The following is a 13,008-nucleotide window of genomic DNA, read 5'->3' as shown; positions in this document are numbered from 1 at the left end:
CCTTTAAATGATTACGCCCTGTACTTTGTGGATATCAAGTGAATGATATGTTTGTAACAGAAGATTATGTTAGCTGTAGAACAGAAAGCTAGCCATTCAGCTTAAGACATTTCATAGACTGTGTGGAACGTTTGTGTTGCTAAAGATGAGTAAAAGGGGATAGTCCTTGTGATTAGCTGAATTATTACTGAGTCAGAAATTTCTGTTGTCTACTTCCACAAAGGTCAGCAGCTTTAATCTGCAATGCCTTTGTCACAGAATAAAAGTTTAAAAATGCCAGCTACACTTTCAGACAATCATGGGATTTCAGGTCCCAAACATGTAAGTATCAAATGCATCACGCTTTGTACTCTGTTCTTCATTAAATGCTTTAGGATTTAATGAAATCTCATGCAGTATCTGGTGTAACAGCACAGCTTGTTCTTATGGATTTATGTGCTACAGAGAAGCAAACAAAATTATACTATCAGTGAATTATCTACCATTAGTTTGTCTAGAAGGCTCTTCACAAGCTGTTCTTTTCACTCTTGCTTGTTGCAATAATATTTTTTTTTTTATGTCTGACACTACTTTCTTTTTATGTGGTTCAGGAACACAAAAACTCAGAACAAATCTTGCAAGGTTATCAGTTCTTTCTTTGCTTAGCCTGTAGTTCAGTTTTATCTTTTCCCAGAAAGATCAAGCTTGTTGAGACTAGTTTGTTAATTCCCAGATGCAGCACAGCCTAATCCCTGAGGTTTGTGCAGGAATGTGCTAGTTCTCCATTCCCTTAATTCTTCTAATGAAAAATAAATGTATCCAATGTCATCTAAGTGAAAACCAATGGTTGTTCTTCTCAGTCATCTATAAATGTTGAAAAAGAGACAACCCTGTACAAGATGAGCTCTTCAGAGTACTTACAATTTTTTCCCATGTATTTGTGTGCTTCCTTGCTGTAGTATGGCTCTAGGCACAACCACAATGTCAATACAGTTCATGTGTTGTTTTTCTTTTTTAGTGTGTGCGTGCAATTACATAGCCCTGCAGGTTAGGAACCAAAATATATTGCATGTCAGCAATTTGAATTTGGTCCTAAATGTTTTGAAGAACAGCTGCTTCTCCGTTCAAAGAATACGAAAGAGCCCTTCAGGAGAAGGAAAACTCCTAAATGGTTGCAGCAAATGATTTAGTGTGTCGAGCTATTTTGAATGCAACACTGGGAACTGTTTTCTTCCTAATGTAAAATGGGTATCAGACTTCTGATCTAAATAAGAAAGGCCTAGCAAAGATTTAATTAAATGCTAACAGAATACTTTGGTGTTTTGATGGTAGAAAGCAGTACATCTAAATATAAATTCATTGCAAATTTTGTTAAATGAAACTGCAAGATACATAAAAATAATACAAAAGAATAGATAGGATCCTATTGTTTCTTTTTAAGTGCTGTTGTCTATTAGTTGAGATTAAATAATTTCTGGAAGAAATATTAATAGTGGGAATTCTTGTTAATGTATCCAAAATCAGTAGACAGCACTGACTTCTACAAGGGCCAGAGAATATCAAGCTTATAAAACTGTATCAGTTTAGGACATTTAAAATACTGCTTATTAATATAGAGGGGTTAATAATAGGGATAGTCTTTATTAAGAAAATAATAATTGATATCTCTACTAGTCAAAACAAAAATAGGTCCTTTAGAATTAAATTATTTCAGAACATTTCATGAATTTGCCTTTTCTGTTGTAAGTAAGGGAAAGCTACTATTTCTTCATTACACAGAAGTTGCTAGTAATTCATAGTATATTTTAATTTGAATTCCAACTTTGTTCTAAACCCTATTTTATCAGTTTCTGGAAAGTATGAAATTTCCCATATTTAGTGTAAAATGAAAGATGTTACTTTTGGGAGGGGAGGGAATAGCTTCAAGCCAATTCATTTCAATCAGTTTTTAATTATTCTAGCATAAGTTTTTTGGCATGTATGTATGTAAAAAAATTGTAATTTGAAACAACTGGAATTAGCTTGGCTTGTGGCCTGATCTTGCTTACACACCAAATCTGTCTCACTACTTCGTTGGGACTCTTCGTGTGTTAGAATAAATGAGATCAAGTTCTTGTTCTGGCATTCTCAAAGAAATCTCTTAAGGTACAAGCCAAGCTTGAAGCCAACTGGCTTACGGTGTTTAAATACTAAAAATTAAAAATACTTTAAATTGTTGTATGTAGTTTTAGATAGCAAGCTTTAAAAAGTGGCAGTTTCCCTATTATTATTTGTTTCTGTTCCAGTAGTACCTGGCAATGTTTGCAAAGTTGTATTGTGCTAGGTGCTATGTGGACACTAAAGAAAAAGACAGACTGCTCCCCAGAGAATTAACATTTCTTGCCATCTAATACATATAAAGGATCAGAGGATCATAGAAGGTCAGAACAGACCTCTGGAGATCTCTAGTCCAGCACACTGGTGAAGCAGGGCTTTGTCCAGTCAAGTTTTGAATCACCAAGGATGGGGAACCTATGACCCATTACGGGCACCTGCTCTAGTACTGCATCACCCTGGTGGTGAGGAAGTTTTCCCTAATACTGGAATTTCCCCCTTGTGCCACTTGTGTCTAGTCTTACCCCTTTGCAGCTTCAAGAAGGGTGGCTTCCTCTTCTCTATTTCCACCCATTAAATAGTTGTAGCCAGCAATTAGACCTCCCCTTCGCTGTAGGTTCTTGAGGCTGAACAGACCCACGTCTCCCAGCCTCTTCTCATATGTCCTGTGTGCTGGCCCCCGACTCTCTTGCTGGCCTCCCACTGGATTTGCTGTAGTATGTCAGTGTCTGTCTTCTGCCAGGGATCCCAAAACTAGACTGTGCTAAAGATTTGGTCTCACAAACGCTAAGTGGAAGATCCGGCACTTCTCCCTGAAAGCGGCTGTGTAAGCCACAGGTGGCCCCAAATGCACCACTGTTAGGAACACTTGGCAGAGGTTCATATCATAGTTTCATTATCACTTTTAACCAGTGTAAACTAGTGCTGCCGTTGAAAGGAGTCAATTGTTTTATTTTATCTTATTTTACTTTGGGGTTAATTTTAACACGGTTCTGCCTTGCAATCCACTTTATTTCCTGGCCACACAAATAGCTGTGCTGGCAGAAGAGAATGGGCCGTGTGGACAGGAGTGGAAAGGAAAGCAGGACCATTTTTTTCTGTAGCAGTGCTGGTTTGTGTCAGCTTACTGTGATTAGACTCTACAGCCCAAAGAGACAAGGAGAGTTAATGAAGAATAATGAGGAGTATGGCCAGGAACCTTTGTAACAGTTAAATGTAAAAGCTTCAGTTAAATTTTTCTACTACTTGTGTAAACAAAATTAAGAAAACTCTCTGTAGATTAACTATGTAATATCTGTCATAGTTTTTTTTTTTTTTTCCTGACAGCAGGTTTGTGGAATGTCCTCTTGCTTTAGTAGGGCCATTTAACTGAGGAGTTTTGTGAGACTAGCTACAGAGAAAATAAATTTCTTAATTTGCTGTTCTTTTGTACAGTACTATGGCAAATGTCCACACTGAGCTTTTAGTATTGTTATTTAATTTTTTTCTTTACATAACTATTAGTTATTTCCTTCAATTGTACCACAGTTTGTTTGTTTTTTAAATAAGATTCTACTGAAGGGAGGAACTTAAAAGCTCACCACAGTATTTAACATCAGTTGACATTTACCGCAATCTCTAATTATTGGCACAGAATCTGTCTGGCTTCTGCTGCTTTTATGGTTCTTCCAGCTTGTTCCAGTGTTTTTTAGTTTTACCATCCTGCTGTAGATGAGTTAGATGATAATGGTTTCAAGCAGTTGAAGATCTACTTTTATACAGACTCTGTCTGGTTCAAAATAATTTTTTTCTTGGTATAAGCAGGATAAAGACAGAAAGATTTCTGCAAAACCTTTCACGTGTCAGCCCCAAAACAACCCTTTCACTACACAGCCAAAAAATCCTGTTGGCTTGGGACACAGCTGTCACAAAGAGGGTACAACATTACTACTAAGCAGACAGAATGTGTGTTTCATTAGGAAGACTATTATATTTAAGTACTTCATTTATCTTGCTCACGAGCGTAGAGAAGTGTAAATACCAGCTAAGTAAACCCAAATTAGATTGACTATTTCTTTTCCATAACCAAATTCACTTTTTTTCCTGAAGACTTTGCAACCTGTGTAGAAAGTTTGGAATTACTGCCCATCATGAAGTACATTAGAAATTCATTTGGCCAGTTTCATTCAAGGATTTGCGTGAGCACTTTGTTAATGCCTTTTTATTCTTGTGCTAGGTGTTATGAATACAGGAACACATTGTTCTTGCTCCAGAGATCTTAAAATTCAAAAAAAGACTCAGATGTTTTAGACACTTAGATATTAGAATAGAGTATATGTATATTAATACCATTTATTATCTAGTCCTTCCAAAGCCATTATTAGTGTACTGTTTCCTTGCAAACCTTGCAGGAAGATTTATTCAAAAACTTGGGTGAGATGTTTTTTGAAACAAATTCTCTTATGTGAAAATACTTTTATACCCTTTTAAAAACTTAAATAGATTTAATTTGCCAAAACAGTTCCTACTGCAAGAGAATTTGAGCAGTGTGGTGACATGCCAAGGAGAAAATGGGGTACGTTTAGTTCCCTTCTCATAATCTAAAGCTTATTGTATTCTTGCCTGGGATCAGTGTGGTTTAAAAGAAGTAGTTTTAAATTGTGCATACGTGTTACCACACCTTGACCCTGCAGCATGAGTTTACCCACCAAGTCCCGCCACAGCGCGTTCTGCCTTGGAGCTATCAAACCGACAGCTCCCAAAAACGACTGTGTGTTTTTCCCAGTAGGGACTGCGGGGCTTGATCCTCTAAGTTTGAAAATTAAAACCAGTGAGCACTCTGTTAATGATAATATAAAGCCTTAGCCGCGTATTGGCATACGCTGGCCCTTCAGAGCCTAAGGGTGGCTTCTCTGTTCTGGGTCAGACTGAAACACAGGAAATGACAGTGGCAAGCTGTGAGGCCTCTGACTCACAACTGGGGGCGGCTTGCTTGGGATGGCTGTAGTAGTTCCTGTCCCCAGCTGTCTGCCCGGCCTCCCCTTACATGACAGGCATGGCCTGTACATCAGGGGGCAGTTGTTCAACCTCCACGATTTCTAGTCCGTTTGGGCAAGAAATATGTGCACTGATTTCAAGCTTCTGTAACGCAGAGCAAGGTAGCTTGAAGTATGCCAGCAGCTGCTTCACGGGAAGCTGAGCTGTCCACGCAGCAAGGTCAGGACACGGAGCTGGTGAAAAGGTTCCAAAGTTGTCCACTGAAAATGAGGCCCAAGACTGTGGAAGTTATGCCCAGTTAATAGGCGATTATCTGAAAATACTTCAGACTCCATTTCTCAGGATCCAGCAGCCTTGTAGTGCAAGATAAAATAGGACTTCCCTCTTCTCAGGCAAGCAGCATAAGATTTAGTAAAGACAGCAATATATGATGTGCCAGTTTACTTAAAATTGAAGGCATACTCTAGTAGTCAGAAGGAATACTGCCTGCTAGAGTGTTTCAGATAAAACTCACTGTATTTTTTCTTCCTTTCTTCCTGTTCCATTCTTGTCCTCCTCCCTTCACCCTCTTCAAGAAGAAGTAGTACATGACATTGGAAAATGGGATGCCATCGAGAAAATGTATGAGGTGAAGAAAAGGATCTTTCATTCTGGAGTCTTCACTGCAGATTTTTGGGAAATTTTGCTCTTAGTTGGGTGGAACTAGAAGAGATTGATTTTAAGAGCCAACTGGGAGAAGTTGACTTAAGGTCACCATCTGTTAGACAAAGAGTTTATCTGTGTTTGTACAGAGCCAACACAAAAGCGTCTCAGCCCTGACAGAGGCCTATGGACATGTCCATAACACAAATATATAATAATCTTGTAATGGGCCTTTGCCTAAAGAGAACTTCAGATAACTTTTAGGTATTCTTATCTAAAAATACATACTAAAGTAAACACAGTGGTCAAAGTTGAGCAATTTTGTTTTTTTCCTTGAAGAGATTTTCCCTAGTGATTTCTCACTAGCTGAACCCTGAGAATTTAAAAAAGGTTTCTCATTTAGCGATAAATATCCCCCAAGAATAGTGACTGAGTTGCCATGTAGCATTTTTCACATTAGACAGCAAAATGCTTTTGCTAAGGCTATGTCATTGTGTCCATTTCACAGATGAAGAAACTGAGGCACGTGGGAGAAATGTGATTTATTCAAAGTAGCATGCCAGGCAAGTCGTAGAAGCTGGAACAGAACCCATGCCTCCTGCGTCTCTGCCTAGGCTGCTCTCCGTTAGTCTGCTGTGCCTGAAGTACACGCTGATTTCAAACAAGGAGCATGACATAGCTGAATATCAGCGTAGGAAGTAGTTTCTTAATCATCCCATAATACACATTTTTTAAATGATATTAAATACTGTTTTCAGATGCAACTGTTGTCCAAAAATGAATGCTGTCACATTATGATTTTCGTTTGCGTGGGTTATTTTCCAGGCAGAAATTTTAACGGGCATCCCAGTTGGCAACCTTGAAGATGCTGGAAAGGTGGGACGCATGCTGTTAGAAAGAGGGTGTAAGCTCGTAATTGTTACTCTTGGAGCAGAAGGCTGCGTGATGATATCAGTAGAAGAACCCATTCCAAAGCACGTTCCTGCTGGGAAGGTCAGAGCTGTGGACACTACGGTACGTTTTTGTGGTTTAACTGTCTTGCTTTGGAAAAGACTGCTTAAGCACTAAGGGAAAGCAATGAGTAATCAGCCAAATCTTTGGGCACTAGTACAAAGGCTAATTTATGATGTGAAATTGATATCTTGCTTCCAGCCTCTCATATATTAAATGTCAGTTCACTTGAATTTTATAGTCTGTATTGTAGATGTGCTAGAATTATTATACATACTGATAGTATCTCCATGTTCCTCTTTACTGAAGTCAGTACCTGTCTCTGACTGTAATGTGTGATGCCAGTGGCTTGAACTGCAGTCCTGTTTTTTCACCTTTGCCCAGTCATATAATTCATGATGTCCAGAACTCTAGTGTTGTGGGAGAAAGGAGATATTACTGCCCTCGCAGCCTGAAACCGAATGTTTGGCTCTTCTGACACAAGCATGAATTACTTACCAATCTAGCATAAGGTGCATCAAAGACATAATTTTTACAGAATATAGTATAAAACCAAACAGTTCTTGCTGCTTCACGACTTAAATATTTTATGGTGGTAGGTAAGGAATACTTGCTCAGAGACATTTTATTATTTGCCATTAGGGTATCCCCAGCAAAAAGGAAGAACAGGATAGGCAATAGTTAAGATTGTATTGCTATGAAAACCTTACCACATTGCACATATGGGGCTATTTTGTGTTCCTAGTATTATCTGACATAAATCCAAAATAATTCCAGTGGAGTTACTGAGAGCAGAGCAGGTCACGTTGTATGTACTAACTATACATTTAAATGCCTGTTACAATAACGTCATATTACATATGTTCTGTTACAATAATTCATTAAAATCCTGGAGATTTTACCATCTGGTGCATTCCATATCTGAATTGCATTAATAATAACTAGTTCTTGTAGCATGTTTTTTTATCCATGGACCTCATACTGCTTTGCAAAGGAGGAAAGCAACAGCTTAAAAGATGAGGAAACAGAGGCAAGAGGCATAGGGGACTGAAATCACCTATCTTGGTAGCGCAGTGGCAGAGCTAGGAGTAAAGTCTCTTCTCAAACAGGAAGTCACTGATAGATTTGGACTGTGATGTGTTGATACTGTGGAAGGTTTTGCTTCACTGTTAAATTTAATCCTTTTCAATTTAACTCTGAAACAGGGATACTGTGGCTTTACTCTCCTCCTTTGCCCCTTTTGTCTTCTAGAAGTCTGAACTTGAGTTAGTGCTGATTTTGGAATGTACTAAAGTTCTGGTTAAGGGAGGCATCACCGTACTGTACTGCACATAAGGCACTTACTTTGTAGGGGACTACAAACACCTACCCGCCTCTGGCTGCTTTTGGCCCAGAAATAGACATGCCAAGAGAGTGAAAGGCAGAGCTCCCAAACCTGCCTTGATGCCTGCTAAGAAGCAGGATTTATTGGCATGGGAGCAACACCTTGCAAACTTGGCCGTATGGCTTCTTGCTCGGAGTTGGTAAATCCACCCTGTCAAAGCTCAGTGTATGAGTCTTTCTTTTTAGTGTACATCACACAGAAGTGATGAAGAAAAAGCATGTGTGATCTGCTTCTTCAAAAGAAGCAGAAAATTACTGCCAGATCAACTATTGTTTGATATCTTAAGATATTTGCTGCTGTTGGATTAAAACAGCAATACTGAAACCACACACTGTGGCTGAAAAGTGCTTTTTATCTTGCCTAGCAGTTCAGAGTTTCATGACTGAACTAATTTAATGCTCCTCTTTTTTTTTTTCTCTCTCTCTCTCTTTTTTTTTTTTTTAAGTAAAAGTAATTTCTTTGAGTTTACTGAATCCTTGCCCTGCCTCCTTGTGGCCAACAGGTTATTGGCTTTCATATAGCAGAAGATTTTCACAGTTAATTTTGTTAATCTACTTAAATACCAGTGGGTTGTTTTCAGTAAAACAGCTGTGCTCAGTTTACTCTTGCAGACTGAATGAAAAAAGATGTGTTGGCCTTCCATTATAAAAGTCTTACACTGCTTAGACTGATTATCGCTTTGCCTGAAAGCAAGTGGTTTTAAAGCAGCCCTTCTGAATAACAAACAAAACAATGTCATCCTCAACTAACCTGGATAGCTCTATAACTAAAATAAATACTAAAAGTTCTAGTAGGACACATTGCTCTTTTCATGTGCATGTCTGCAGTGGATCCTTTCCCCGGGGAATAAGCTCAAGCTGTAAGGTAGCAAGTAAATACCCATCTAAAGAGTAGTCAGAGCTGGTCATGCACATGCTCTTAGCCCACCATTTAGCCCAAAACAAAATTTGCTACCTTAAACAGCCCTGCCTTCAGCATCTTGAGGGATCAGGCAGTAATTTTTTAAGCAGCCATAATGCAATCACATCTGATTATATGTCCGTATCCATATTGGCATTGCTTGGATCTGCTGGAGGTAAAGTTACTGTCAGACAAGGAGTTAAATGATGTACGAAAGCCATCATAGGATTTGCAAAAGGTTACAGAGCCCTTATGAAAACAGTATGCATTAAAATGGAGTTTGCAATTTAGAGGATATATATATAAGACACAAAATGAACCACAAAGGCCTATTCTACTGTAGAAAGTTTCCCATAGATACTGCCACTGACAGAGTCGTCTCTGCAGCACAGCTTCAGTCCTGATCATTTTGTTAACAGAAATTTTGAAATTTTTTTGTGAGAAAATATTTAGGTAGGTACAGACCCAAAGATAAAGAATTTGAGCTCCTTGTCCCAGGTAGTGTGCGTCCCATTTTCTGTGTTCATAGGTTTGTCAGAGAGACTAAGGGCCAATAGACCATAGAGCTCGAATATTCCTCCTAGCCCGTGAGATGGTTAATCTAAGAGTTTATTGGCAGAACACTGGGAAAAGCTGGCTCCATCTCCCGCTCTGTGGTGGAACATGAATCTTCGAGATCGAAAATCTGGCATTTCTCACCCACACTAAATCAATACTATAAAGGAAAAAAAAAAAGGCTTGTTGATTTTTTTTAGCACTAATTATCTTAATGTGGGCTTTACTAATGTATGCAATGCTTCCCATGACTCTTAGCAGAGCTCTCCATGCACAGTCCAAAACTTGTAGAGCACGAATAGTCGTTTAGAAGGAAGTTTTGCAAGACATGGTATTGTAAAGCTGAAACATCTGTTTCTCCTGTTATAACTCAATAGTGCAACAAGCTTTTGTTAAGAAAATAAACTTTCCCTTCATTTTACTGGCTTCTGCTAGCTATTTATATTTGCAAATTTTGAAGAAAAATAAAAATAAGTGAATTATTGAAAAATGATCCTCAAATTTTCCGTATGAAAGAAATACTTGATTAAGCCCATTAGCAATACCAATTCGTATTTGAAACAGATTAAATTCGTAAGAGACTTGACACATAACATGTAATAATATATAGATAATATAAGAAACCGAAAGCATACATTATAATCTATTTTCATTACTTTATATAGTTGCTGTAAAATCTACTTGACTACAAGAAGTTAAAAATACGCATGTATTTTTGGTAGAAGTTATTTCTACTTTATATGAAATTAGGTACATGAAGCTGCATTAAAATAGCCTTGAAAGATAATTATGTAATTCCATTTATATGACGCTTCTTCTTCAGTTGGTAGCAGCGGGTTTTACAAACCATTCACAAATTTGATAAGCATTTCATGGGAATCAATAATATCATGCCCCCATCAGCTTGCTGCCGGAGCACAAGCACAGCTGAGGTGGAGCGTGGCAGCTGCGTGCAGGCACAGCTGTGGGACATGACCAAACACCGTCGGGTCAGAATGGTACTGGAGGTGAAGCGGATGATCTGTGCGATGAAGCACACGATGAACCTGGATCGGGACATCTGCTGCTACCGTAACCCTCAGCACCGTGTCCCGGCAGAGGCGTGCCCAGCCTGCCGGCGGGGAAGGCCGCCTCATCAGCCATGTTGGGGAGCGGTGCTCCGCTCCTTCTGCCCCTTCGCCCCTGCGATCCCCCTCTGCTTCTGACAATCACGCAAAGTGTAATTTACAGCACTATTTACATCTATTTACGTTTACTAATTATATTCCATTGAAACTGCCAAGAAAAATTTGTCAGAAGAATGTAATTACCCAAAGCTGGAATTTGGCCAGCAGTGAGATTAGTTCCCTTCCATCTTAGCAAAAAAGCACGATGGGATCTTGCCGAGCCTCAGAACTTCAAGTGGCAGCTGCGGACAGAGCTGAGCCCCCAAGGTGCTGCCAGGTTGCCACGCTCTATGGAGGAGCAGAGGCCTGGCTCGGCCCTGGCACATGCAGGTGGGACTGGGGAAGGCCTTCGGGACATCTTGGAGCCCCGAGTTCTCGGCCTCTGGGCTGCAGAGGGTCGGCCGTGCCGGGCCTCCTCAGGAGGTAAGGCAGCCCGTGGCCAGGGGCTGCTCTCTCTGGGGCAGCACCCGGGGGCTCGCGGCTTTGCTTTTCTCTCTGATTGCTCCCTGCAGGTGAAGGTGGGCCTCCTGTCTAGGATTCATGCTTCGAACCACAGGGTTGGCACAGGATGTATCTCTCCTGTGCAAGGCATTAGTGGAAGTGGGGTGTTCTTGGACTCAGCGAGCCCGAGCTGCCTGCTGCCAGTCCGCATTTCCAGGTTGCAGCACTAGGTCACTCTGAGGAGGGAAGCACTCCAGGGTTTCTTTTTGTAACCCCTGGTTTGCTCCAGATCCCAGTTTGGATCAAGAAGCTGAATAACATCCATACATGCTTGTACCAGTTGGGGTGACTTTGTAATTTCCATCCCATCCTGTCTTTTAAAAACACAGTGCAGTTGCTCTGCTTAAGATCTCTTCGTCGGCTTCTACTCAGCCTCTAGGTCTGCACATGCAGGTGTGTGCACAAAAGTCCTGCATTTGCATGCTTACAATCCAAAGATAAGGAATCTGCGTATCTGGCTTCGGCACAGATGTATTCTCTGTACAGGCAGATGGAGACGCTTGTGCGCATAATATTTAGATGAAAATTTGGAATCACTTTTCACAGTGGTGCCCTGGCAATCACAGCAAGTCCATGCTGTCTCTTAAATGAAGAACTTGGGATGTTTAACTTCTCAGTGTTTCTAAGCACTACCATGAAATTTCTTGTACTACCAGCATCTTCCCTGTCTGGCTGTGCCTTTCAGGTACAGAGGGTGCACAACCTACTGCAAAAAGCTGAGGAGATCCAGGTTGAGGTGACATGCTTATAAACAGAGAACGCATTTATGAGACGTGATAAAATTCACAGTTTAATCTACTCAGTTGTGCCTGAAATTTGACACGAGCATATAATTCATTCTGTACAGTCCTTCTCTGTACAGCATTCTCAGAGCTGGATGATACACGTTGTTTGTCATAATCATAAATGTTACGATTATTTTTTCATGTCAGTTCTCCAAAAGGAAGACTCATTGCTACAATGTGAATTTGTCATCAGATGTTTTATGTTCAAATCTTATTAAGTTTCCCTCTGATTTCTTATTACAATATATTAAATCTGGCTCTTTTATGATGGAAGAGGATTAAAAAGGCTGCCTTTGAGCAGTAGAGCGCTCACTGAGCAGCTTTGTGTTGAACTCTGAAGATGTTATACAATCTTTATTTTAAAAGAGCCTCATATAAGTGTACAGCTATATAATTTTAGATATGTCACAGTATTCAGGCCTGTGCAGTAATTGTGGTCTAAAGAAGGCAGTGTGGTTTAACGATTTGAACAAAGGACTGAGTAAGAGTTGCAGGGCTCTGCCAAAGACTTGCTGTAAATCCTTGGAAGAGTTACTTGTCTTCTTTGTATCCCAATTTATCTATCCATAAATTGGAGCTGCTATTAATGTAGTGCATGTAAACCATGAGGAGTCTGTTAGAGATCAGGACAGAACCTAGGAGGCCTTTTTCCCAGGCTTGTCATTTAACCTCAGGCCACTTGTGCTTCTTTGGGGGCTTTACAAACTCATTGAAGTTCTTTTGCTTGAAGTTGAGAGGTCTTGTCTGTAAAAATATGGTTTACACTAAAATTCTCTGACTTAGCTGTATCTTCTGGTTTGGAGGAAGCCTGAGCCAGAGGAGTGAAGTGGACACTGAAATAAAGCCTTAGAATATAAATAAATCCAAAACAGTCCTCCTAATAACAGCAATTCTTTGTCTCCTGACTTTGTGGCCTAACGTCTGAGGCTCAAGGGGATATAAATACAACACTCCGTGCAATGACTAATTACTCAAAATTCTGTGCATCAGCAGAAGTGGGACTTGTGGTTGACTCTAATATTATCAAATGCCTTTGCTATTTAATAATCTTGTAGCCATACATTATTTAGCATGC

The 13,008-nt window shown here is 39.8% G+C and overlaps 1 protein-coding gene across 3 annotated transcripts in view; it reads left to right on the top strand.

Moving 5' to 3' along the window:
• The window catches only part of RBKS (ribokinase), a 68,015-nt gene that overhangs the window by 41,118 nt on the left and 13,889 nt on the right, over positions 1-13,008 (top strand). For all 3 annotated transcript variants that reach the window (XM_083832079.1, XM_083832078.1, XM_083832080.1), the window contains one exon: positions 6,517-6,705. In XM_083832079.1, the coding sequence (XP_083688205.1) occupies positions 6,517-6,705 (189 nt within the window). The remainder of the gene's footprint in view (positions 1-6,516; positions 6,706-13,008) is intronic.

The sequence above is a fragment of the Anser anser genome (assembly GCF_964211835.1).
Source record: "Anser anser genome assembly, chromosome: 3".
In the NCBI taxonomy this organism is placed as follows: Eukaryota; Metazoa; Chordata; class Aves; order Anseriformes; family Anatidae; genus Anser; species Anser anser.
The sequence above is the reverse complement of the archived record's forward strand: the minus strand, read 5'-3'. Positions and strand labels throughout refer to the sequence as shown.